Source organism: Neofelis nebulosa, chromosome 8 (genome assembly GCF_028018385.1).
Source record: "Neofelis nebulosa isolate mNeoNeb1 chromosome 8, mNeoNeb1.pri, whole genome shotgun sequence".
Lineage (NCBI taxonomy): Eukaryota > Metazoa > Chordata > Mammalia > Carnivora > Felidae > Neofelis > Neofelis nebulosa.
Window position 1 is genome coordinate 117,277,874 of NC_080789.1, and position 27,880 is coordinate 117,305,753.

Below are 27,880 nucleotides of genomic sequence, written 5' to 3' on the forward strand. Positions count from 1 at the left end.
GCTCCCCTGAATGAGGCATTTTGATGGTGGTTCTGGCAGAGGCATTCCGTACAGGAAAGACAAATCTCTATTTGGAATACGCATCGGTCCTAGTAAGGAGGAACCTTTTTGCCACCTCCAAAATGGGAGCAACCCAATGTAACTGACCTGCGCCCCAGGCCTGGTTAGTCTCCCAAAATGTGCCATATTAGAAGTTTAGTGTCAGCCCCTGCTATTAGACTGCACACTCAGCATAAGCAAGAGGGAGCTCATTTTGCTGGGTCCACACATAGCCTCCATCCCTGCCCCTTCTGCTATATTTCTCTTTTTAGAGACGGTCATATAGTCTCAACACTTCAGTGAAGGGGCACATATAATCTCCAAAGTGGCTTTGGACTACTATCATAACACAGCAATTAAGTGGTCTTTTGAAGGCACAGTTGTAGTGCCAGCTTGGAGATAATACCCTATAAGGATGGGGTACCACCCTCCATACTGCAGTGTATAGCCTAAATCGATAGCCATTATATGGGGCTGTGACCCGTAAAGGTCAAATACATAGATTCTAGAACTAAGAGGTGGAGGTAGAAGTGGTCTTGCTTACCCATCACTTGGGGGAATTTGTACTTCCTCTCACTGCAAATATGGGCTCTGTACACTTAGAAGTCCTGGTTCCTAGAGGGGAAAAGTTCCAGCAAGGGACATTAAACTTTCACCTTTGGTAACTTTATGACTTTGGGCTCTTTGTGCAAGAGGCCAACAGGCAAGTAAAGGAGTCATGATCCTAGACAGAGAAACTGACCCAGAGGTGGTGTTGCTGTCAGGTAAGAGAAGGATCTGTTTGGAACTTGGGTGGTCCATCTGAAACTACTTGATACTTGCCCAATTTTGATGGTAAAGGCACAAATAAAATAGCCACTGTTTGAGAAGGGCTGATGCCAGCGGTTCAGATCCCTTAGCAGAGGGCCAGGATCACCCCACCAGGTAAGCCGTCTAGATCAGCAAACGTTCTACTGAAGGGTGAGGGGAATACACAGGCCCAGCCCTCTTGCCTCAATATGCAAAAACTGCAGGGCCATCCCGGTTCTAGAGCTCTTCATGCAGCAGTCATGACCAGACGGCAATTCAGCTTCCCTCATCCAATCCCACTGCCTTCATTTCCAGGGGATATTCCTAAGTAAACTTCTCACATGCATTTCTCCATCTTGGAGTCTATTTCCTGGGGGAACTTGACCCAACATGGCTTATTAATAGTCTCTCTGCTTCACCTCTTGTACCTTAATAGCCTACTTGCCCAACACAGTCAGAATGGCTAACAACACAAATTAGATCATGTCACACCCTGCTTAAAATCCTCCAAAAACTTTCACTTGCTCTTGGAATAAATTCTGATTCTTTATCATGGCTTAAACCCCTACTTTATGGAATCCTGCCCACCTATTCATCCTCTTCTCCCTACTTTCTGCTTACTGTGCGCTCCATGTTATTGGCCTTCCTTCTCTGCCAGAGATTTTGCATAGAGTTTAATGGACCCCTTTGTTTTTGTTTGTTTGTTTGTTTTTGCCAGTACCCAAATTAGATAACTTAGTTTTGTCAACAGAGTGTCTGGCACGTGTTGGTATCCAAAAAAAAAAAAAAAATCATTTATGGAATAAATGAAGGTCTAGGAGGTTAGAATCTAAGGAGAAGGAGCCATTTCATTTCCAGACCATGGGCCTTGGTCAGTAGTGTATCGCTGAGAAATATCTTTGTGCACAGGAAGGCAGCTTTGATTGTTGGTCTTTATGTATAAGGGAAGGTAGGATCTGGCAAACTTGGTCCTTAGAACTTCATCAGTCTTCATGCATTTTTCTATCGTCAGAATTTCTGTTGAAATATCCTGAAAATTTCCACTGAGAGGCAATCTTTTTCCTTAATGAGACTTAACCCCATCACTGTTCAATGAAAGCCACTGTACTTTCCTACAAGCCTTACCAGGTTCCATGTGTTTCGGTCCTTTTCTGATTGAGGTATTAGACACTCAGACCAACCTGGCCTATCACCTTCTCCTGGCTGTGGCCTGTAAATGCTTCTCTTGGCTGCTTTGCACTAGTTAGCCCCACTCTAACACAGGTGAATGGGCCCCCGAGACCCGCAGACTTTTTGTTTACATAATGTTGTGTGTTGAATCGCATCCTCCCTAAAATTCATATGTTGAAATCTGAATATCTCCTTAAAGAAGACAGGATCTTTACAGAGCTAATCAGGTTAGAATGAGTTAATTGGAGTGGATCCTAATCCAATATGACTAGTATCCTTAGAAAAAAACAACACTTGCACAGGTGTACAAGGAGAATGTCATGTGGAATAAATCCTTCCTTCACAGCCCTCAGAAGAAACCAATCCTTGATTTTACATTTCTAGCCTCCAAAACTGTGAGACAATGAACTTCTGTATTTGAAGCCACCCAATCTGTGGACCTTGTTATGGCAGTACACAGAATCTGGGCCTGAACTCTACAATGCACCAGGATCTGAGCTGGCCTGAGCCAGGTGGCTGGTTTCACAGGGGGCATGTTGAGCCGACAGGAAGTTGTGGCGGAGGGCCCCCGCAACTCTCAAGTCTTTCCCAGAAGTCCTTAGCAGACTTTCTGTAAAGTTCCATCGGACAGAACTGGGTCACATGTCTGTGCTCTAGCTGACGGCAGTGCTGGGAAGGGCCTCTGCTACAGCAAACTCCTGCGTGTGCTCTCAGTGTGCAAGGCTCTTTCCCAAACACAGCCACTTAGAATCACCCAACTGGTTCTGTCACCTGTGTCCAAGGAAATGAGAGCTCCACCCTTCTGGTGCCCGGCTCAACAAAGAATGCCAGGTAGCAAGGCACCTTTGACTAGGTGACTCACCAATTTTACTCTTCCCATGTGTCAGTCACTCTTCTAGATCTTATGATACAGATATGAAGGAGCCAGAAAGGCCCCCATTTCATGGAGTCTACTATTGAAGTAGCAAACAGGTAATAAGACAGGCTAGTCCGGACAAATCCTACTGAGAGGCTTCTTCAGTCTGGGTGGTCCACACTCTCTGAGAAGTAGTCATTTAAGCTGAGAGCAGAAGGTCTGCCAAGTTAGTACCCCAACATGGCAAGGAAAAATTAGAAGCAGCTAGCTGGGAATTCTACAAATTTGCATATTATTACATGCCTTTTTTTTTTCTTAGATTACGTCAGGGTTAATAAATTCAAATTTTGCCATCAGATTAAGCCATGGCAGAGTCTGACATTTGCCATGAATTTGGCAAATGAGGACACAGCTGCTCAGATCTCGGCGGGCACTGACTTTTCCCACTTTGCAAACCGCAGTCAATCGTCCCGAATTTGTAGATTTCTATGTGGGGCTCACTAATGCTGTCTCACATTAAACAGTTGATTAAAATATGCGAATAACATAAAGTATCCAAGGAAATTTCCCTGCTCCAGGACTGTTCGAGCACCCCTCTAAAAGGTGGATTCTGATCCTCACCGATTTGTGACCTGCATCACTCTATAGGTATGATGCTGAGGTTGTCTCAGAGTGCAATGTGTTCATTTTTCAAAGGGCTTCCCTCAGATTATATACCTAATTAACATATAACCTTCCGTTTTGACCCACTGCAAACATAGGCTTTTCTGGAGGTAAAGGCTACTTTAGGCAAAAACGATTCCACTTCAAACAACTTTTTTTATACTCTCAAAAAAGGAAGAAAAGAACCCCAAACAAAGGCCTATTCTATCTCATTTCTCAGTGTATCTGCAGAAAGGCTCCGCTTCTAAGCCAGGACAATATAATCTCCTGACGTGTAATATCCTAACATCATCACATATCTGCCCTTTTGACTTTAGGGAAAGAATCCAGTTCTAGTTCCTAAATACTCTGCCACCCTAAATTATCCAGTATCAGTCCTAAACACTTGTCCCCCAAAGACAGTATACTGTTCTTTAACTCTTTTATTATTTCCCCCCCAATATTTTCTTTTATCTACTCCTTCAGCCCCTGCTGGTTTTTCAGAGCTTGGGACTCTTGTTGGTAGAAGTATCTACAGGTGGGGTTAAGGCCATCTTGGTAAAAGGTAAAAGACATTTACAAAGAGACGGGAACGCGTTCATTTCATTCCAATTCTCGGAATTAAACTACTGAAGAGCACTTTCTGCTTTTCTAGTGCGTATTAGCTCGTTCCCCCACATTTGCTTTTTGGGAAGCACACTCAGGCCTCAAATATCCTGAGAGGCTCTGCGCTATTTTGCGAACTCCACGGAGATTTAAGGTGCTTAGAATAAATGCCTTATGGAATATTACAGAACATCTGTCCAGAAGCCTATGGAGACCCCGAAAACGGGGTTTCTAACGAACATTTTCTCTTTGCTGCCGGTCATATTGATTTGCTGCTCAAACCCCTAACTGCTGTGGCCTTCTTTAAGGTAAACGTTTCCCACCTGGTGGAGTGATTCAGGAAGAGTCCTCCTGGCAGAAGGAGGTCGAATAACACTATTCCCAGGGAGGGGACGCGGCGGCTGCAGGCGTTAGCGAAACCCCGCGAAGCCGGGCGCCACCAGGGCCGGCGGCAGGGCGGCGGGGGCGCGGGGCCGCCGGGAGCACGCGGCTGTGGTCTGGGCGGGCTCCGGGCGCGATCGCACGGCAGGCAGCTGCGGCGCGGAGGGCGGGCTCAGAGCTTTCCTCCGCGGGGCGGCGACGCTCTGCGCGGGCGCCGGGCGTTTCACTGGCGTCCTAGCAACAGGCGGGTGCGCGGCGAGCGGCGCCGGGCGCAGTGCGGGCGCGGAGCTGGGCGCTGCAGGTGAGTGCGGCTGGTGGGCGCGGGGCGGCCGCCGGGGACTCGCCGCCGCCCCTGCGGCCGGGGTCCCGAAGTTCGCGCTCGCTCCGCGCTGGGGTCCTTGCCGCCTTCCGCGTGGTTCGAGAAATGGGGGTCTTTTCCGGGCTCCGCTTCTGTCTCTCTCGCCGCTTCTGTCTCTCTCGCCTCTGCCCTTCCTCCCCTCGGGACTGAGATCCATCTCTCCCCTTCTCTCTCCCACCCCCGTTTAGCCCCTGCCCCCCCTGCGGACACCCTGCTCCTGCCCAGCCACCTTCTGCTCCTTCGCCCCCGAGCCCCCCACTCCTCCCTGTCGGGACCACATCTCCTCTGTAATCCGTTCTGTTTCTCCCGCCGCCTTCCTGCCTCTTTCCCTCTTTGCCTTTCCCCTCCGCCCGTTCAGCTCTGCTCCCTCCTCGCTATCCAGCCTTCGCTGCCTGCCCCTTCCTTCCTGTCTCCACTACCCCGTCGTCCCTAGAAACTTCTTAGCCTTCAACTCTAACGCTTGTCACAGGTCTGATCGGTGCCATCATCGCGTGTTTTCACACAGGGTTTGAACGTAGTTTTTGATTCAGGGCCCTGTTCATATCAGTTCTCTGAAATTTTCATTTTTCTGAAGCTTCATCATTCTAGAAATGCCAGTGTGTGCACAGACTCCCAATCGACCTTACCAGCCACATTTCTAGATCCTAGAGCGGATGTTTACAATTCCCTTAGCTTCATTGAGAATTCAGGTTTGCTTTTGCTCAAGTATTACAGACATTATTCACGGACGTGTTTCATTTTATTAATGATACAAGAAGCTTGCAACTAACCCTTAAAAAAGAAAAACAAATTGTATTATATCGATTTGATTAGTAGAGAAAATGAGTAAAATTAGAGAAGATGAATATGTGATTCTCAATCTATGCAAACACATGCACAAAAACTTTTTTCCTTTTAACCGTTAAACGTAAACAAACAAACAAACAAAAAAAAAAACAACTTAATGCAAAGGCATGTACTATGTATTGACATGTATTCATTGTAACCGTGGTTCTTAGGCCAAAAGAACTCCTGGATGGCAATGGGTAGAAACTGGGGAGTAGCTTGTTTTAGGGGAAAAAAGTGTTCATTTTATATTTTTACCTGAGTTACACTGACCATTTTTTAACACCTCTGGGTTAGTGGAATAAATGCTGTAGCTTTGGTTCTTTTGGTAAATTAAGCCATCAGAAATTTCTTACATTTCTGATGAAAAACATTACCCTGTTTTCTTTTTAAAATGTATTCAGTCAAGCCTGCAAAGTACCTCTTTTTTTTTTTTTTTTTTCCTTTTTATACCTGTCTTGTCTTCTTCGGAATTTCCTTCCACTTTTTCCCCTCTGATAATATTTTATTTGCCTCCTGGATTGTCCTAGTCCCCCTTCCTGGAGATTTTCTTAGACCTTCTGCCAACCAGCCTTCTCAAATGAAACCTGTTCACTGTCACAGCTCCTGGTTTACCAGATTGAGAAAAACAATTTGAAAATTTCAAATATGTTACACTTACTTTTCTATAAAAATTTATCATGATGAAAAGAAGCCCTTTTGGCATTTCTTAGCTCTTGTTAAAGTGTCTTCCGGCAAGGTGCTGTATAGGGTGTTGCCTGTACAGGGTGGACCAGCATTTTGGTACACTTCCATATAAAATTAGTAAATTCCATATAAAACAAAGTATGTTCAGCCTTCCTTTGGTTTATATGATAGTTGCAATCCTGACGGATTTAGTGTATATTAAAACTGTGAAAAAAAATAGTGTGATTATTTGCAAAGTGGAAGTAGGTTCTGAGCGCAGGTATTACTTACCTGAAGTTTTCCACTTACTAGATGCCTGGAGATTGTAGCGTAATTCTTCCTTCTGAGGACTGTCATGCATATTGCAGGACACGGAACATTCTCAGTCCTCATCACTAAATGCCAGTGATGTCCCTTTCATTTCAATAATGAAGTGTCTTTTATAATTCTTCTGTATTATGAGCACTGCCTCGCTGAGAACCACTGATCTGGATGTCCTGTTACTGGATTTCAAGATTTAATACAGTACAAATCCAAATCTTCAAGTCATTTCTGTAGACTCTTGGTTTTTACTAAAACCACCTCTGAGGTTTAGTAGTAATTATGGGGGGGAAAGCTAATTATATTTTATATTTAACTTTATAACCACTTTAGTATTCTGGAAGGAAGGCTTTCATGATCACTTTTAGGAGAAAGCAAACAAGTACGGATTATCCGGGAAAAAAGCCTTGAATCTTCACAATTAGGGTCAGAACTTGCTTTCTAACTTGGCTCTTATTTAATGTTACACATAATGTTACCTTTTAAAAAGAAAGTCACGGGTCGCCTGGGTGGCTCAGTTGGTTGAGCATCCGACTTCAACTCAGGTCATGATCTCACGGTTCATGGATTTGAGCCCTGTGTCAGACCCTGTGCGGACAACTCAGAACCTGGAGCCTGCTTTGGATTCTGTGTCTCCCTCTCTCTCTGCCCCTCTCCTGCTCGCACTCTGTCTCTCAAAAAAATAAAATAAAACATTAAAAAAAAAAAGAATAACAGTTCAGTTTAATGGCACGGTCCCAAATGATGAGCAGTCCAGCCCGGAAGAGCATTGCTCACTTAGCCTCCAGCTCCGGCAGACCTGGGAACCAAAGGCCTTGAGGCCAACCTCCGCTAGGTCTTCCTTCTACTCTTGGAGTTTTTTCTTTTTCTGTTTTCTTGTTTCCAGTTACTTGAACTTTCTCTCTTAGGCCCAGGGAAATGAGAAAGTTATTCACCTCAGGGCAGACAGGTATGGGAAAATCCAAGCACTAGTCAGTTTTAAATAGAGTTGGTTCAGTGAAAATGAACTGTTTTTATTGCATTAAAAGTATAATTTGATGATTTAAAAATCAGCCTTGAAGATTAAGAAGCAGAATGTGAGTTGGATTGCTTGAAAGTGAAAATGTTCCAGGGACAAGGTGGCCGCAGTCCTCTGTGTCTAACTCTTTTTACTTGGCAGTGCGTGTGCTAAGCTCAGGTTTGAGCATTGACTGATACTATGGGCGTGGCGCTGACCAGGTCCGCGCAGTGGACCGCTGCCGGATACGGGACCAGAACCTTGGAAATTACTCCTCTCAATGAAGCAATATTGAAAGAAATTATGATGTTTGTGGAGAGCTTTATCTACAAATATCCCCAGGAGGCAAGATATGTTTTTGTAGAACCACTCGAATGGAAAACAGACTTGGACCCCTCGGCATTTGAATCAGGTTATATTGTCGGGTAAGCCAGTGAATTGCTTCTGGAATTTAATATCTTCACTGTACATATTTCTATCGATTGGTTGTAGGCTTGGGGCAAATAATTTAACATCTCTGAATCTCAGAAATATGCTGACCCAGGGACTGCAAGCAGAAGGTGCTCGGGTGAAATCTGAGACTATTTTGTTTGGCCAACGCACCAGTCATCTAATTTTTATTTTTTAATTTTTTAATGTTTAGTTATTTATTTCGAGAGAGAGCGTGTGTGTGCACTTGTGCACAAGTGGAGGAGGGACAGAGAGAGAGAATCCCAAGCAGGTGCCACACTGTCGGTGTAGAGCCCAACATGGGGCTTGATCTCATGAACTGTGAGATCATGACCTGAGCCAAAATCAAGAGTGGGATGCTCAACTGGCTGAGCCACCCAGTCATCCCATCTAATTTTTTAAGTTTGAAGTTGAATTTATTTTGATAGAGGATGCATTCTCCAGGTCACCACACTCCAACATTTGCTGTTGCTTTATGTCTGGGCTTTCCAACTCATTCATATGACCGTACAGGTGCCGACAGGCATTGGTTTTGTGACCTCTGATATGAATAAGATCCCTACTGGTGTTTAAATATATTAATCCCTGAGGTAGCAGAGTGAGAGTGGTAAATTTTTTCAGCATATGGGAGAGGTTTTTTTTGACAATTGGCATTGTCTTCAAATGAGAACCTTCCAAATCTGAGACTAACAAAAAAATTCTACGTCCACCTCAAACAGGGGGCTGTCAACTTAGCTCTTGTGAACATGAGTAAAATGTATATGTATTTATATAAATGTGATTATACTGTAATTACACATGATGAATTTACATATACATATGTAAATAGTTTTTGTCGTTTTGGTCAGCTTCAGTGTATTTTCTACTTCAGGCATTCTGATCCTCCTTCATGTTTGCACATGAACTTTTAAAGTCTGACCTTATCAAAAACAGGTCACTAACCAGCCAAAGCTTCCTGTAGATGCCCTTTTCATTTTTCCCCTTTAGGATTATTTGTGAGCATAAACTCAGAATTTCATTTTTGGAACTGAAAACCATTCTTGAACTGTGTCTCTGGAGTGTTTTGGTTCTGCTGTTATGCTTTACCTTCTCCTGAATTTCCTGAAGTCTTTTTTTTTTTTAATTATGTTTGATTTCTAAAATTCTTTTCTAGCATTTATTCGTTTTTGAGAGACAGAGACAGAGCGTGAGTAGGGGAGGGGTAGAGAGAGGCGGACACAGAATCGGAAACAGGCTTCAGGCTCTTAGCTGTCAGCACAGAGCCCAATGTCGGCCTTGAGCTCACAAACCACGAGATCATGACCTGAGCCAAAGTCAGCTGCTTAACCAACGGAGCCACCCAGGTGCCCCAAATGTATTTGATTTCTAACTGTGAGAGGTCACTTCCTCTCAAAGCGTTTGTCATTATTTATTGCTCCCACTTAAGTTTAATATAGTGTCACACACTGTTTTTTCTAACCTTTGAAGATGAACTCATGTGCAAAACCATACAGTTGAAAAACATGTGGGCTACTTAGTACAAACATGGATTTATTTATTTACTTATTTTTTACTTATTTATTATTTATTTTTGAGAGAGACAGAGTGTGATCAGGGGAGGGGAAGAGAGAGAGGGAGATTCCCTCTGAGCTGTCGGCACAGAGCCTGACGTGGGGCTCGAATCCACAAGCCATGAGATCGTGACCTGAGCCGAAGTTAGACACTTAACCAACTGAGCCAGCCAGGTGCTGCCATACAAAGTTGGACTTAAAGCAGATGTCAGAAGAGTATCAAGAGTATCCTTGTATCTTGCCTCTGTACTTACTCTGTGTTCCAAGTACACGCATGGCCACGTCTGTGACTTCCTTAGGTGGGCACCTAAGCACACACATCTCAATCATATCACTATTTCTCTGTCTTTATCCTCATCCAATTTCTCTTGCACTATTTCCATTGTTACACCTCTCCATACAGTCTTTATGTACAGTGTTCCCTCTTAAGCAGGATGTTTCGACATCTTGATACCACGTGTATCCTGTCTTTCTCCTGTCAGACTTACGAGGCAGCTTTTCCTTGGGCCAGTTTTTTTACTCATTGGTCTTGTTTCTGACCCATATTAATAATATCTTTGATGTTGGAAGGAAGAAGAAGGGTCTGATAGTAGCCCTTGTTGTATCTGAGGGAAACCATGCCTTCGTGGCTTGATGAGAACCAGGTAGGTACTGATTATCCTGAAGAAGGTGAAGAACACAGCTGAGATTTTGGTAGTAACGGAAAATACCAAATGCTTTCACATCCAGGTCTTGATGTGAGCCCTTGCTCCATCCTTCAAACCAAAGAACTGTCAGCAGCCCATAGCCACTTGTGATGCTATATCTAGCAACAAAGACAAGTCCTATAAACCAGAGATGCCTTCAATGGCTAGAAGAATGCATTGTTAAAACAGCCCCAGCTGCCTCATTCTTTGCCCTTTGGTTCACATGCACTCTTCTTGCTTAACTGCTGGCCCTTAGGACACCTTTTATTCACTTATTTAAAGGGGGGAAGCTGCTTTCCTTCCAGGTGGGATTCAGGTCTGTAAGTCCATGTAGATATAAATACCTAAGTCATCATAAAGACTTGGAGCTTGGAGTCTCTGGATGGGTTTCTGCCAAACAGGAGTATTCTTGAGTATTTTAGAATATTTAGACAGACTCCTCTTCTTGGGAATATACATCTTCTCAGCCTCTTGTTCCAAAACATCACTTTTATCTGCATGGAAAGTCTGTTGGAGTAAGTAAGCTATCCTCTTTCATTGATCTCCGCAGATATTTGGGGAATATACGTATACTTGTGGCTTCATTTCTTATTTGATGTTGCCCATCTCCAAATTCACTCTTTGTAGCCGTCAATAAAAAGTTTGCTGAGCCTTCTTCTAAATTAGGCTGACAGGCATCTGACGCTGAAACTGATCTGCTAGTCACACACTGCACAGGTTTCACATTTCATCAACCACCTTCTTTTGTGCAGATCATTACTGAGTAGATGGGCACAGCACTTTCCACATGTTAGATGACTCATTCTTTTCCTTTAGAATCGTTTCCAACGTACGGCTCTTCATCCTGTAATAACATTTGTCATCATCCTTCCGTGTTCAGTGTTTTGGAGAAAAGAGCTCCACTTTCATTTTAATGGAAATCAGAAGTCTCCTTGTGTTACCATTCTCAATTGCTTTGTTCTTATCAGGCAGGATGAGATTAATAATCTCTCTAAGATACCTCAGCATGAAGCCCAAGTCCACTGGAAGCTAAGGACAAATGACACCCTCCGGTGATCAACACCATCTGTTAGTGGTTCACAGAGCTGAGGTGCTTTGACTCATTAGAATATACCTTGGGAAACTTCCAGATTCGATAAGCATTCAAAACCACTTAGTGACAATGTTATTACCTGTTCTTTTCTCTCCTTCTTTGGTAGAACTCTGATCTTTGAATGATGTCAGCTTTAATATTGTGGTATTGCAGTTGTGAATGTCTCTCTGCTGTTTCAGGGATGTGTCTGATTTGGGATACAGTTCTCTTCCGGTAAGAGTTGTGTGTGGGTGAGAAGTCAGGTTCCTAGTACTGGCCCTTTTCCCCCTGTCCTGTACGCTTCCCTCACAATTGGTACTTTCCTTGTTCCTACTTTACTTTTCTCTTTTATGAATCTCCACAAGCATCTTTTTTTATTGCTTATTTACCAGTACTCCTTGGGAATGGGCATTGTTTAATCCTTTTGCTTTTTTGTTCCAGTCATCTTATCAGTGTCATGAAGGCTCAATTACATGATCTCCTGTCAAAATATTGTTTTATGAGACAATAATTATTATGTTTTGGTAAAATTTCTAAGTCATGGTAATAAGATCAATGGCCATAACATTTATTACTGAGCTCTTTGTTTCTCTCACCTGAGAATTGCTAACTAGTTTCTCAAGTATGGTCTTATTTCCCTTGCTACTATTTAGACTCATTTATTGAGTAATTACTGTGTCCTAGACACTAAACTAGGCACTAGGGATGAAGTAAATGAGATATTTTCCTGCTCTCTCACTTTATAGTGTAAGCTATTGTATTTCTACGTCCCTTCTACAATTCCAGTGTAAAAGTCTTTTGATCAGGTCAGTGGATTTCATTTATATCACACTCGTCTTTTTTTTTTTTAAATGATTTTTAAATTTATTTTTGAGAGAGAGGGAGAGTGCAAGTGGAGGAGGGGCAGAGCCAGAGAAGGACAGAGGATCTGAAGTGGAGTCTGTACTGACAGCCGAGAGTCCAATGCAGGGCTTAAACTCATGAACCACAAGATCATGACCTGAGCCAAAGTCGGATGGTTAACCAACTGAGCCACCGACGTGCCCCTACAGCACATTCTTCTTTTTTTTTAAGTTTATTTATCTTGAGAGATAAGAGGAGGGAGGGACAGAGAGAAAAGGAGAGAGAGAGAGAGAGAGAGAGAGAGAATCCCAAACAGGCTCTGCACTGCCAGCACAGAGCCCAACATGGGTCTCAATCCCATGAACCCCGAGATCATGACTTGAGCAGAAATCAGAAGTCAGATACTTAGCCAACTGAGCCACCCAAGCATCCCTACAGCACATTCTTCTTGATGTCATGAGGTGGGTGCATTATTTTTCTTTCTAAGAGCTCTTTCTTCGGGTGTTAGAAACTGTGAACCCAGAGACAAACCTGCTCTTCTACATCCTCCCTATAGCTGACATTTTACTTCCTACCGCTCTGTTGAGTTACAGGTTTCAACTGGTGGGAGCAAGGAAAAATGTGTCCTGTGCCCTTGACTTCCGGTTTCTCACCAGCAGTTTCACCTTCTTGAGTTCAGTGGCTTGATATTGTTGGCATTCACTTGGCTTATAACTTAGTCTTGTCATCATCCACTTAGCACGAGTGTCCAGCCCCGTACAAAACTTTAAGAAATATCAATCCAGCCCTAAAGACACTATTCCAAAAGGTTTATGTTAGAGAAGACGCACGGTTTGTAAACAACACCTATCATCGATCAGTCTAGAAATCTTTCATTCATTTATTCCTCCTCTATTTATCAAGCACCTTCTGTGTGCAGTTACTACGTAAGTTCCTGCACATAGAGCTGTGGGCAAGACTGATGAAAGTTCCTGTATTAGCCTCCTGTTGCTGCTGTAACAAATTATCACACACTTAATGGCCTAACACAACACAGATTTAATTTCTTACAGTTCTGGAGGTGAAAAGTCTAAAATGAGTCTGTAGGGTTAAAATCAAGGTGTCAGCAGGCCTGTATTCCTTCTGGGGGCTGAAGGAAGATCCATTCTTGCCTCTTCCAGCTTCTGGAATCCACCCACATTGCTCCTTGGCTCCTGGCTCTGTGTTGCTCTGACCTCTATTTCCATGTCACATCGGCTTCTCTGACTTGACCCTCCTGCATATTCCAGAATAGTCTTCCCATCTCAAGATCCTTAACTTTACCCATCTGCAAAGTTCTCCTTTGCCATGTAAGATAACACATTTATGGGTTTCAGGATTAGGATGTAGACATCTGTGGGGTGCCACTGTTCTGCTCCCCATAGTTTCTGTCCTCTTGTTTATTTCCTAATGAAATAGTACTGTAGTGGCAGGTAATCTGAGTCTTTCAGGTTTACTTTTTCTAATGAACTGGCAACATTTCACATCTGTTTATCTGCATTCCAATTTAAAATATGTTAGATCAGGTCCTAGGATGAAAGCAGCTTTACCAGGGATATCAGTATATAATAAAAACCTAGGCAGTTTAGTTAATGTTGTAAGTGGTAGAAATCTACAGAAATATCACTGCCACAAAAATATCTTAATATTTTTTAAATGCCAACCTAAAAAATAATTAAAATGGACAGAAACACAAATCTAGGAGACCCAGTAATTTCTGATCAGGAAAAGTCCATTTAGAAAAACGGCTTATTATCCAAAAGTAAACCAAATTAGGGGGTTTGGAGTGGGAAAGCAATCCACAGATGGGATCTAGTTTGTCTTTTTTTCATAGTTTTTTGTTCAGAAACACAGAGTAGCCAAGAAAACGTCTAACCACTAATTACTGTGGTGTAAATTTTATAAATAGTATAACATTAGAAATCCCCAAAACATGAATGGTCCTGTAGAACCAGTGATTTTTTTTTTTAAATATATCTGACACATTGTTAGAAAAACAAAAACAAAAACCATGAGTTCATGAAGGTATTCAAGAAATTGCTTACCATTTTCTTCCTGGATCTATTGTGTTGCTCACTATGGTTGCTAATAAGGCTGAGAATTTAAGGGTCTGAGTGTGTATAAAGTAGGAAAGGAGATGAGCTTCTAACACGCAGCATTTATATTCTGTGTTTTATAATGAGACATAAGAATAATTCATCAAAATATCTTCCACTTAACTTCACTAGCATCCAGGTAACCTTAAGTTTTCTTTTTTGTTTTCGTGTTGTAGTGAAACAACAGTCAAATCAGAAGAAGTGGATGAAAATGGACAGCCTTTGCTGTTTCTCTCTGTACCTCACATTAAAATCAGGAACTTTGGGCAGCTGTCACGTTTTTTACTTATTGCCAAAGATACAAAGCTGAAGGAAGCACAGGCGTGTGTTGAAGGTGACATTTATACTCCAGTCTATGATTTGAACTTTTAGAAACATAACCTCGGTGGTGGTGGGGAGGGGATCATTTGTTACAGTCTCCTGGACAAAGTTCTGTAACCTAAAAGGTAAAAAAAATTCCTGTGTTCAACTTCATAAAAAAGTCATTATTTTTTCTTGGCTGAATGTTAATGCTCTTATCAAATTTCTACTTTAAAATGAAAGGCCTTAATAACTTTATTTACCACTAGAAACCTTCTTCTAATTTTCACGTGTGGTTTAAAGACAGGCTTCCTAGCTTCTGTAAAGACCAGAGGACTCTAGCCTTTGAGGTCCACACAGGAGAGAAGATGGATTAGAAGGGCCAGCACCGGAATCCACACTCTATACTCAGTACTGCTGTGATGGATGATGATTTGTTTCCCTTAAAATGAATGTAGACTCTTCGTTTAGCAGAATTGGCTCATAATAATCTCACTGTCCATTGGTCTCAGCCCTACTCCATTGTGAGCTGCACGGCCTTGTGTGAATAGTTACATTCATTCGGTGGGAAATATTTTTCCTCTCCATTACGGATGAAGATTTTCATCCTTGTCTGATCGTCTAACATGCTAAAAGAATGCGATCAATTGCCTGCCATAATTGTACTCCAGATTTTTCTCATGAGTAGACAAATATCTAACAGTAGATAAAGATGCTGTATACATGGTTTGCTTCTTCGGAATCGTGTGACTAGAAGGTCCTAAGCATAAGGTGCCTGGGTTCTGCCTCTTGTCGTTCTTTGCTGTGTCTACTGCTGTGAGGTAGGAAGATGATCTTTTTTTAAAAAAAAAAATTCTTTAAGATACGAACCTCAGGGCAGCAGCCTCCTTTTTATCTCTTGCCTACTCTTCTTTATTAGGCTATCTATACATCAAACTACTCTGCTGAAGAGGAACAAAATCTTGAGAGTAAAGCTGAATTCAGGAAGGTCATTAATAGCATTAAATTCAACTTAATATATGAACATAATACATAGACTGGCTGCTATATATCTAGTTCGGCTACATATGAATCTTTTGCCGCATTTTGTCCTTTCCGTGGGAGTTCTAGATACAACCCTTAGTTTTGAGTCCAAATTCCATGGTGCACAGCAATTTGGGGATCAGGTTTGTGTCTTTCCCCAGAATTCCTCTAGTACCTTTTTTTCATGAGTCTTTATGAAATGACCACCATACTGGTGGTAAGTTGAGATGCTCAATCGGTGGATGATTCCTAGATCTCCTTCCCCTGCCCCTCCCCTGATGTGGTCTTTTCTAAGAGGTCCTAAGCCTTTTCTGCTGTTTTCTGGTGCCCTAGTCCCCTTCCTGTTGCAGAGTTCATGTGATCCCTGTGCTCTCTTCATTTCAATCAGGTCGAGCTTTCTGAACTAGTTCCGTAGGCCTTTTCCCCTCCCTGTCCAAATGCATCCATACTTCATCTTACTTGAATTCCTCCTTTCCAGATAAGGCTTTGCCACTTTCTTCCTTGTTTGCAACTACATGGTTCTTTGGCTTTTCCCAAATCCTGTTTTCAGCATCTCTAAGTTCGACTTTCACACCTGTGTCAGCCTTGATCGTGCATTGGTGTTTCAGGTTTTCACTGTAACTTTGGTATGTGCATAAGTACTGGCCAGTGTTTTTCCAACTCTAACATCAAAAGGCATTGAAAATATGAGCAGTTTGAACAGGTGGAGAAGACGGGTGGTGGATCTGTAGACTGAGAGAAACACACTCTCTTGGAAAGAAAGCATTTGTGAATGCACTGGTACACGTGCGCGCGTGCACACACACACACACACATATACACACAGTTCTAGTGATGATTCTTCTAAGGAGACCAGTATTTCCCTATCTTCAAATCAATTCTGAGTATATTAATTGAATGCCCATGCTGGACAATGCCCCACAGTCAACAAAAAAAAGAAAAGAAGGTCTTGGTCTTTGTCTTATTAGAGAGGTGACGTAACTAATGATGTTACAATACAAGGCAGGACATCCCAACGAGTGCAAGAGAGTTCCTACTATAGTAGAATCTGAGAAGTAGAGATCAATTCAAATGGAGTCCATCAGAGAAAGCTTAATGAAAGAAACCCATTTGGGTGGGCTTCAAAGGATTTGTTAGTCTATGTTTCTTGTAACAGAAGACAAGAGGATCATTTTTGTTTATTTTTTGGTCAGCTAACAGAGATCCTGTAGCAAAAATCCTGGGTTTAGATTATAATACAACGAAAGAAGACACATCCACGGTAAACATTCTTGATAAAGTTACCAAGGGTGAAGATTCTGAAAATGAGATTAAGATGAAGATCGCCAGGCTGCTCAGCCAACTGGATCTGCACCTCCTGAACCATTCTCTAAAACATATTTCACTGTGAGTCTTTAAAAAAAAAAAAAAAGAAACCTCTAAAAATTAGTTACAAAAAGTGCTTTCGGAGGTTTTTCATAAACACACAAAAAATATAGACGTTATTGCCATTGATTTCGTGTGAAATTTTATTGGATTAAGATTGTAGTTTATCGCATGAATATTTCTAAAACTAAAAAGTTTGCAGTCAGAATTGCTAAAGTCTTCCGTGGGGTTTCGCCTAATTCTGAGGACATGAAGCGACCTTATTATTTTCAGTCTCTTCAGGCTGTTAGGTAAATTATTGAATGATAATGCAAATATCATGTAGAGTTTGTAAGATTAAAAACTTGTTCATTTTTCTAGTTTTTTTCCTGGTATTATAGTGTTATCACTAAGAAACGAAGTGAATATTTAAATGAGTACATTTAATGCTGCATTAAACGTGAGTCACTGATTTTCTGATGTTTTGACAGTGTTGTCAGATTACAACATGGCTAAAATTAACTGCAGTATTTTTGTTGTTGTGTAATTTAACCACAATTTTAACTATAAAAAACAATATTCCCCCCCCTGCTAAAATGGAATGTTTTCATGTGCTTTCTGCAGGTTCTCTTTTAAAGTGTCAAAATGAATTTCTTACCATTTATTTCAGAGAAATAAGTTTAAATCCCACAAGTGTTAAGAACGATATAGAAATGCTGAAAAATTTCTCAGGAAAAGGAGAACAAACTGTCTTGGAATCTATCAGCTATACCTCAGGTTTATATTATTCTCAGTTTCATTTTGTGTTAAATATAATTATTTCCAAATGCTTCAATAGCGACCTTAGGATTGAATATTTGAAAAGATGAAAACTTAAAACTTTAATCATATTTATTTTTTTAAAGCCAACATATTTTATTTTTAGGAGCTCCTTTTAATTGATTGAAACTTATTAATTGGTTTCAGATTATGAATTTTCAAACGGATGTAGAGCCCCACCTTGGAGACAAATTCATGGAGAAATTTGTTACGTGCTGGTGAAACCACACGATGTTGAAACTCTGTGCATTACTTGTAGTGCAGAAGGAGTATTTTTAAATGGTGTAAGTAATTTTTTAAGAACTCTGTTGGTTTTGGTGCTTAGCTCAGTCTCTGTAAACGCAGGCATGTGTCCAGGATTGAATCCTGATGACCACAGAAAATGCGATACTGCTCTGTGGGATTGAAGCAGATCCCCTTGCTATGAGTTTGCCAGGCAAATCCAGAATGGCCTCAGAATTAGCCCAGTGTTCCCCATTGCAGATCATTAAGTCAGTCTCCTACGAAACGATCTCCAAAGGGGCCTGTGCCACTTTATACAACAAAAACCTCCTTAATCAGTTCCCTGATTAATTATACAAGTATTAGGGAAAAGAAGAGGCAGAAAAGGAGCAAGGAAGTAACACAGAAGCAATAACTACAGCTTTTACCCTAAGAGTTGAGAGGACAAAGGGAAGGGAGGCACTAAAATGTGGGAGCTTGGAGGAAGTACCCCATGAAGCTGGGACCTACATGTCTGGTGAGGGGCCAACTGCTGGGCTGGGCTGGTGGCTTAGGATCTCAGAAGATGGACCTTCCAGAGCTGAGATTTAGACCTGTGAAGAGTGGACCCCGCTTACATTGGCAATGGTGTGTTAGGAGTTCAGAAGGGGGACCGCACAGAACTGGGACCCGCAACTCTGAGGAATGGTCAGTTCCAGGAGAAGCTGGCCCCCTCTGAGCTCAGGTGGTCCCCCTGAAACTGGCATCCAGACCTCTGAGGAGTGCATTGCCCAGTTAGTGTTGGTACCTTGGGAGCTCAGCAGAGGATGTTTGCAGAACTGGCAGAACTGAGACCCAGACCTTTGGAGATGGAACCCTGGTCGGTTTATAATGGTATTTCTGAGGGGTCGTAATGAGCCTGGTTCCGAGAGTACAGGGGAAAACCCTGGGAACTAGAACTAATTGTTCCTACTGGGAGCGACTGCTGCTGCCAGGGGTGAAGGACCGTTGCTGGGGTAACTCTAACAGGGACAGCAGATGAGGAAGAGGGAGTATGTCCCTTCCTCCCTCCAGCTTGTCAGTGTTCCTTTCACTTCCTGCTGACTGACGCTGACCTAAGCTGGCAAAGGAAAAACACAGTGTTGCAGATCCCAAAGCCCCGAGCATCACTAAGCAGAGAGATGGCCTTCCAAAGCCTCTAGATTAAAAAACGTTTAGTCTTCTACCTGTTCACTGAGGTCAACTTTCTCCTTTGCGGTGTAATTTGGGGCCTCACAGGCAAAGTCTGCAGGGAGAACCCAAATCTGTAACGGGGACCCAGCCGTCGGAGGGGACTGTTTGGAGATTTGCTACCTCTTGGTTTGGATTGGTGTCAACGTTTCGGTGCCGCTTTCTTGATTCCCGGCAGGCATCTGTCCTGATGTGCCTTGTTCGTGCTTTTTTTCTCAGCATGATGCTTAGCTTATGTCTGCACAGAGGAGGGAGACAGCCTAAACATGATTGTACTTTTGGTTCGTCTTGATACTTTAAGTGAAATTTCCAATTAGGCAATAAGAGGTAACAGAAGGAATGATTTTCTTTGACTTTCTAGAGTGGGGCAAGGAGACTTGGTCTCTAGCAAAGGCTGTTGACCTACATACAACTTTATTTGATATGGAAATCTAAGTATTCCTGTCTATTAAAAAAATGAAAGATAAGGAACATGAAACTATTCAGTAATTACAGAAAAATGCAGAACACACTAGAGTTATATATATATATATGCATGATGTTTATGGATATATAACACACTACAGGTTTTTATGTATACGTTTGGTTAAGGGAGAACCAAATCTTTTCTATTAGGGTAGGAAAAAAAGGGAAATGATCAAAGGAAAGACAAAAAGAAAGAGGTACAGAGACAAAGAGTGGAGGGATGGACTGATACATAGAGCTTAGAATTCTAGAAAATATAAGCCTATAGCAACCGTGTCACACAGAACAAGAGCAAGGGTGTGACAAATAAAAACAAGCTTTTCTGTGCTGACATTCTAATCTTGGGGCCTTTTATGACTTCACCAGAGGCTCTTGAAGTCATATTGCTTTTTTACATTTGAGAGGTACAGAGGGAAAGAAACTTTGATTCTTTGCTGACCAGCAGAGTGCCCTACATGCATATAGGAGGTAGTCAGTAAAAGCATGCTGAATAAATGAATGGATGGATGGATGGATAAATGTAAGAGAGAAAGATTTTGCCTATATTTCTTATGTATAAAGACTACCACATGGGTCCTTTAGAGAGGAAAACGATATGTGGGCTTGGGTTGTGATGTATTGATCAGGCTCAGTTGCTATTACATTAATAACAGCATCAAACTTTTTCTCCCAAAGGGCAAAACAGACAATGAGGAGGAAATTAATTATGAGAGAAAAGGTGAAATTTATAAAGACCTTGTCACATTTTTAAAAGAAAAATCAGCAAAATTTTCAGAAAATATGTCTAAACAGGTAAGTTTATAGACTCTTAAAATTTCATAGCATAGTGTTATTGGACTCAACTTTCTAATGAGAGTGATTCTGCCTATATTTGGACTTTGCTTCTATTTTCAGTGTTTTTCACAATATAACATAAAATACGAAATAAGTGTAGTACTTTGAGAAAGTGTCTGATTCAGGTAACAGGTGTAAAATATTTCAGATTGCTTTCTAAATAGCACTCTTCATCTTCCCTTTTGAATTAATAACACTAAGAACAAAGGAGTCAGCCCTGTTAACGAAGCCCAGATGTTTTGATTATTTTTATCCTTTCTCGACATCCCATGATTACTACCGAATTGGATTGCCTTAATAAGTGTCACCTGCATATGCATAAGAACTGTGCTTCCTTTGTGTCTTTTGTGGTTTTTGAAATAGTGTTGCACAAAGAAATGAGTTAATAGAGTTATTTCATGAAGTAAAATCTTGATTGAAGCTGATGTAGGCAAGAAACAATATGCAAGAAATACTAATGAAACACACTTAAACTCCAGGCTGATTCCCAAGAGGTCAATTCCACAAATCCCACAAGAGATAACTTATCGGGCCCATTGTTTCCCTTCTGACCCTGCCACTTCCGGAGGACTGTTTTCTTACTGCACTGCTGCTACTCTTGTCCCGAAACTTCTCTTTGTCATCATCCTGCAAAGGCTTTTTATTGCCTGGTGTTTGAGCACCTGTTTTCCTGGACTCCAGTTTTTCCTTTGTTGTTATTGTCGCAAAATAACTATACAAAGCATAAAATTTGCCGTTTTCACCACTTGAGTGGTATCACTGAGTGGTGTTAATTACATTCCTAATGTGCAACCATTACCACTGTCTACTTCCAAATCTTTTTCATCATCTCAGACTAAAACTCTGTTCCCTTTATGTAGTAACTTCCCCTTTTGCCTCCCCCAGCTCCTAGTAACCTCTCTACTTTCTGTCCCTAGACATTTGCCTTTTCTAGATATTTCAGATAAATGGAATCACACAATATTTGTCCTTTGGTATTTGGCTTAATTCATTCAGCATAATGTTTTCAGGGTCCATCCATGCTGTAGCCTTTGCCAGAACTTCATTCCTTTCTATGACCGAATAATACTCCATTTTTATATTATGCCACAATTTATTCATTCATTCATCTGTTGATGGACACTTGGGTTGTTTCCACTTTTTTGACTATTGTGAACAATGCTATAAATACTGGTGTGCGAGTATCTGAGTCCCTATTTCAGTTTTGGAGAGTATATACCTAGGAGTGAGATTTCTGGGTCATATGGTAATTCTATGTCTTAACTTTTAGAGGAACTGCCAAACTGTTTCCACCTAGACCAAACCATTTTATGTTTTTACCTGCAGTGTACAAGGATTCTGGTTTCTCCACATTCTCACCAATACTTACTATTTTCTGTGTGTGGGTTTGTATGTGCATTTATTGTAGACAACCTAATTATGAAGTGTGGTATTTCATTGTGGTTTTGATTTGCATTTACCTAGTGATGAGTGATGTTGAGCATATTTTCATGTGATTATTGGCCATTTGTGTATCTTTTTTTTAAAGAAATGTCTATTCAGTTACTTTGTCCATTAAAAAAATGTTTTGTTTTGTTGTTGAGTTGTAGGAATTCATTATATATTGTGGATATTAACCCCTTATCAGATCTAATATTTGCAAATATTTTCCCCCATTCTGTGGGCCGTCTTTTCATTCATCTTGACAGTATCCTTTGATACACAAACATTTTTAATTTTGATAAAGTCCAACGAATACATTTTTGTTGCCTGTATTTTTGGTATTGTACTTAGGAAACCACTGCCAAATTCAAGGTCATGAAGATAGCTCTGCCCCTCTTTTCTTCTAGGAATTTCATGGTTTTAGCTTTTAAATTTAGGTCTTTGATTCATTTTGAGTAAAGTTTTGTATATGGTGTAAGTAAGATAAGGATGCAATTTTATTCTTTTGCATGTGGATTCCTAGTATTATCTGAGGAAGAGATTGTTCTTTCCCCCACTGAATGGGCTTGGTATCCTTTTGAAGATCAGTTTACCATAGATTTAGGCGTTTATTTTTGGATTCTCAATTCTATTCTATCTTGTTTATCCTTATACAAGTCCTATACTATTTTGATTACTATATCTTTGTAGTAGTTTTGAAGTTGAGAAGTAATGAGTCCTCAAACTTTGTTCTTGCTTTTCAAAACTATTTTAGCTGTTTGGGCTCCCTTGACTTTTTATCTGAATTTTAGGTTTGGTTTTACCATTTCTGCAAAAAAAAAAAAATAGCATTGGGATTTCTAAGGGATTGTATTGAATTTATAGATTGCTCTGTATAGCATTGTCATCTTAATATTCTTCCAATCAATGGACACGGGGTGTTTTTCCATTTGTTTTTATCTACTTTAATTTTTTTTCAGCAGTGTTTTATATTTTTCAGGGTCAAGTCTTTGTCTTCTTTGTTAAATTTATTTCTGAGCATTTTATTCTTTCCTGATGCTATTATAAATGATATTGTTTCCTTAATTTCCTTTTTGATTGTTTCCTGCTACTATAGAGAAATAGAACTGATTTTTTTCATAGAACGTGCAGGCGTGTACACAGGGTGGAGAGGGGCAGAGGGAGAGAGAAAATCTTAGGCAGGCTGCATGCCCAGCGTGGAGCATGATGCAGGGTTAATCTCACAACTGTGAGATCATAACCTGAGCCAAAATCGAGAGTTGGATGCTTAACCGACTGAGCCATCCAGATACCCCACTAGAACTGATTTTTGAGGGTTGAAATCAGTTCTGACTTTTGAATATGAATTTCAAAATCGAATCCTACAACTTTACTGAATTCATTTATTCAGTTTTTAAAAAATTTTTTTAATGTTTATTTATTATTGAGAGAGAGAGAGAGAGAGAGAGAGAGCATGAACAGGGGAGGGGCAGAGAGAGGGGGAGACTCCAGGCTCCGAGCTATCAGCACAGGGCCCTACGCAGGGCTCGAACTCACAAACTGCAAGATCATGACCTGAGCTGAAGTCGGTCATTCAACCAACTGAGCCACCCAGGCGCCCCCATTAATTCAGTTTTAAAAAAAATCTTTTGGTCTTTCTACATATATGATCATGTCATCTGCAGAGAGAGTTTTACTTCTTCCTTTTCAATTTGGATGTAATTTCTTTTTCTTGCCTCATCACTATAGCTAGACCTTTTAGGACTGTCGAATAGAAGCAGTGAAAGGTACCTCCTTGCCTTATTCCCGGTATTAGGGGAAAGGCTTTTAGGCTTTTAGGCTTTTGCCATTGAATGTGATGTTAGCTGTGAGCTTTTCATAGATGGCCTTTATTGTGTTGAAGAAGTTCCCTTCCATTTAGTTTTCCTTTTGTTGGTGTACCCCATCATTTTGGTGGAGCTTCCTAAGCAAAACAGGCACATTACAGGGAAAAAATTGAGGGTTAGTGTGTGAAAATATCTTTATTTTTCTGTCAGTTATTGTTTCTGTAACGATAGTTCAAAAATAATTTTTACTTAGAATTTTTAAGGCAATTTTTCCTATGTGGCCTGTTTTGGCCTTTCCCATCTATCAAAGCCTTTAGGATCTTTTCTTATTCCGGATGTTCTGTAATTATCATGATGATATGGTTGGTGCTGGTGTTTGTTTTTCATTAATGGTGACATATGTCCTTCAGAACTAGAAAAATCCTTTTTTCATATCACATCTTTAATCATTCCTTCCTCTCTGTTCTCTTTGCTCCCTTTTTTGAAACTTACTAGTTGTTTGTTGGGACTCTGAGATCTTCTGATTTTATTTTCTGTCACCCACTTTCTGTAAATATACTTTTACTTTATCTTCAAGACGTTGTGCATGTCTTTACAGTTTAAACTCTCGTATTTTTAACATTTTGTTTTCAGGCGCTTATCTGTACAGATCACATGCTTTCATTTCTCTTGGAAAATGTGGGAATAAAACAGCAAGATCAAACGGTAGTTGTATGTTTAACTTTTTAAACAATTTGTAAACTGCTTTCCAAAGTGGTTGTAATATTTTACATACACACCAGCAGTGTATGGAGAGTTCCAGTTCTTCTGCTTATTCGTCAGTAATTGGTCACGGGCACCTGGATGGCTCACTTGGCTAAATGTCCAGGTCTTGATTTCAGCTCAGGTTGCTCTCAGGGTCATGAGATGGAGCCCTGTGTCAGGCTCTCTAAAAAAAGAGAGATTCTCTCTCTCTCCTTCTGCTCTACCCTGGCTCACATGTGTTCTCTCTCTCTCTCTCTCTCTTTTTCTCAAAAAAAAAAATAGGTAAGGTCAAACCTCTAATTCTAGACATTCTAATAGGTGCGTGTGCTGGTATCTCCCGGAGTTTTCATTTACGTTTCTTGAATGCATTCTTTCATATACTTATTTGCCATTCATCTATCTATCATATGTGATGAAGTGTCTATTCAGATTTTTTTGCCTAGTTTTTTATTGGGTTGTTTGATTTCTTACTCAGTTGTGAGAGATCTTTATATATATTCTTGGCTTGCATATTCTATCAGATATATGACTTGTAAATATTTCCTCCAGGTCCATGGCTTATTTCATTCTCCAACCATTGCTTCTAAAGAGCAAATGTCCTCAATTTTTATGAAGTTTAACTTGTTAATTTTTTCTTCATAGTGTTGTATCTGATAAAGCTTTGCCAAACCCAGTGTCACAAAAATTTTTTCCAATGTTTCCTTTCTAGAAGTATTCAAATGTTAGGTTTTACATTCAGGCCTTTGTAATTTACTTCTTGTACATGATATGAGGTGCGGATCAAAGTCCTTTTTTTTTCTTTTGAATGTAAATATCTAGTTGTTTCAGCACCATTTGTTGAAAAAAAACCCATCCTTTCTCCATTGAATTACCTTTATATCTTTATCAAAATTCAGTTATCCGTTTGTGTGAGCGTATTTTTGTTCCACTGATCTGTTTGTCTGTTTTTATACAAGTACTAAACTGTGTTGATCACTGTAGCTTTATAGTAAGTCTTGGAGTCAGGTAGTGTAAATCTTCCAATGTTGCTCTTTTTCAAACTTGTGTGGCTATTTTACATCTTTTGCAAGTCCATTGGAATGTTGGGATCAGCTTATTGAATTCTTCATAAAAACACTGAAAGAATTATGGTTGAGATTGTGATAAATCTGTAGATCACTTTCGAAAGAGCTGATGTCTTAACAATATTGAAGTTTCCAGTCCATGAATATAGTAGGTCTCTCCATTTAGTTAGATATTCTTTAATTTTTCTCGGCAATATTTTGTAACTTTCCGTGCATAGTCCTTACACATCTCTTGTGAAACCTACCTGTAAGCATTTCATATTTTGGGGGTGTTACAAAAGAAAACCACAAGCCCGAAGTGGCATCACTTAGGCCAAGTCAACCACCTAACAGATATATTATTATATATCCTAAAATATGTGTTACTATTATTATAGTATTTATACCTAAACAACTACAATTTCAACCAACCAGTAATGTACCCTGCAACCAGTCAACTGGAATTTCCTGGTCAATACCAGGAAATTTACTGATTTACCCCTTCTTCTCCTCTTAAGAGGGCAACCTTGCCTAAACAATATATTCCTTGATAGTCAAGTCCCTTTTTTAAAATGTTCTTTCAGCCTTTAAAAACTTCTCTTTTGTTTACTTCAGTGGAGCATCACTCTAATTACCAGATGGGATGCTGCTGGATTCATGAATCCGTTAATAAAGCGAGTTAGATCTTCACACTTACTCATTGAGTTTTTATTTCACAAGGGCTATGGTTAATGCTAGTTTTAAATTTTCAATTTGTGATTATATGTTGCCACTCAAAATACACTTGGTTTTTATATATTGATTTTATATTCTGAAACACTTATTAGTTCTAGTGTCTGGTTTGTACATCCCGGGGAGTTTCTATAGAGGATCATATGATCTGTATATAAAGATCATTCTGCCTCTTCCTTTCCAATCTCAGTGCCTTTTTTTCTTTCCTTAATGCCCTAGCTGGAGCCTCCAATATAGAATTATATAGAAAAGGTCTTTTGTTCCTAGTGGTAAAGGGATAGCTTTCAGTTGCTACTACGTATAATGTTAGCTATAGCTTTTCCACATACTAAATTTATAAGGTTGAAGAAGTTCCCTTCTATTTCAAATTGTTAAGAACTTTTATTAGGAATAGATGTTGGATTTTATCAAATGATTACCTTTTGAGATAATCATGTTTTTTTTTCTTTTTTTAGTTTGTTAATGTAGTAAATTACATTGATATGAGTTTTCAAAAAATAAACTAACCTTATATTTCTAGGATGTAGTATCTCTATTTATATATGATTGGATCTAACTTGCTAAGATTTTCAGTTTCACATCTATATTTATAAGGTTGTTGGTGTGTCATTTTCTTTAATACCTTTGGTTTTGGTTATCAAAGTGATACTGGCCTTATAGAATGAGTTGGGAAGTTTTATCTCCTCTGCAATTTCTGTAAGAGTTTGTGTAGAATTGTTATTATTTCTTAAATATTTGGTACGGAAGCCATCAGGGTCTGGAGTGTTCCATGTAAGGTAAGTTTTTTAAAAAGAGATTCAATGTCTTTAATAGTCATAGGGCCATGCAGGTTATCTAATTTCTTTTTGAGGGAGTTTTGGTAGATTGTCTTTATTTTATTTAAAAAAATTTTCCACTGGTGTAAAGTATACATAGCTTTTGCTATTTTAACCATTTTATTTTTATTTTGAGTAATCTCTACCCCCAGTGCAGGGCTTGAACTCACAGCCCCAAGATCAAGAGCCACATGCTCTACCAACAGCCAGCCACATGCCCCGGTAGATTGTCTTTATAGGAATTTTTCCATTTCATCTAAGTTGTCAAATTTATTGGCATAAACTTGTTCAAAGTTACTCTTTCATTGGGGTGCCTGGGTGGCTCAGTCGGTTAAGTGTCTGACTTCAGCTCAGGTCATGATCTCACGGTTCGTGGGTTCAAGCCCCACGTCAGGCTCTGTGCTGACAGCTAGGAGCCTGGAGCCTGTTTCAGATTCTGTGTCTCCCCCTCTCTCTCTGCCCCTTCCCCACTTGCACTCTGTCTCTCTCTGTCTCAAAAATAAGTAAGCATTAAAAATTTTTTTAAAGTTATTCTTTTATTAATCTTTTAATGTCTGTAGAATATGTAGCTATTGTTATCTCTCTCATTCCTGATAGTGGTCATTGGTGTTTTATTTTTTCTTGATCTGTCTGGACAGAGGTGTATTGATTTTCACAGTTTCCTCAGAGACTTAGCTTTTAGTTTCATTGATTTTTCTCTATTTTTTTTTCTACTTTGGTATTTATTATTTCTTCTTT

The 27,880-nt window shown here is 40.2% G+C and overlaps 1 protein-coding gene and 1 long non-coding RNA gene across 9 annotated transcripts in view; one reads left to right on the forward strand and one right to left on the reverse strand.

Annotated features, from left to right (window-relative positions):
• The window catches only part of LOC131483461 (uncharacterized), a 124,492-nt gene extending 119,757 nt beyond the window's left edge, over positions 1 to 4,735 (reverse strand). The window contains exon 1 of one of the 6 annotated variants that reach the window (XR_009247695.1): positions 4,426 to 4,735. This is a non-coding gene — a long non-coding RNA (uncharacterized LOC131483461). The remainder of the gene's footprint in view (positions 1 to 4,425) is intronic. The other 5 variants (XR_009247694.1, XR_009247697.1, XR_009247696.1 and 2 more) reach the window with 5 other exon arrangements.
• ODAD2 (outer dynein arm docking complex subunit 2) overlaps positions 4,676 to 27,880 on the forward strand; it is a 181,244-nt gene continuing 158,039 nt past the window's right edge. The window contains exons 1-7 of one of the 3 annotated variants that reach the window (XM_058681603.1): positions 4,686 to 4,784; positions 7,813 to 8,075; positions 14,542 to 14,699; positions 16,882 to 17,074; positions 17,703 to 17,809; positions 17,999 to 18,135; positions 20,423 to 20,539. In XM_058681603.1, the coding sequence (XP_058537586.1) occupies positions 7,852 to 8,075; positions 14,542 to 14,699; positions 16,882 to 17,074; positions 17,703 to 17,809; positions 17,999 to 18,135; positions 20,423 to 20,539 (936 nt within the window). In that variant the 5' untranslated portion in view covers positions 4,686 to 4,784; positions 7,813 to 7,851. Of the gene's footprint in view, positions 4,785 to 7,812; positions 8,076 to 14,541; positions 14,700 to 16,881; positions 17,075 to 17,702; positions 17,810 to 17,998; positions 18,136 to 20,422; positions 20,540 to 27,880 lie in introns of all 3 variants that reach the window. The other 2 variants (XM_058681604.1, XM_058681605.1) reach the window with 2 other exon arrangements.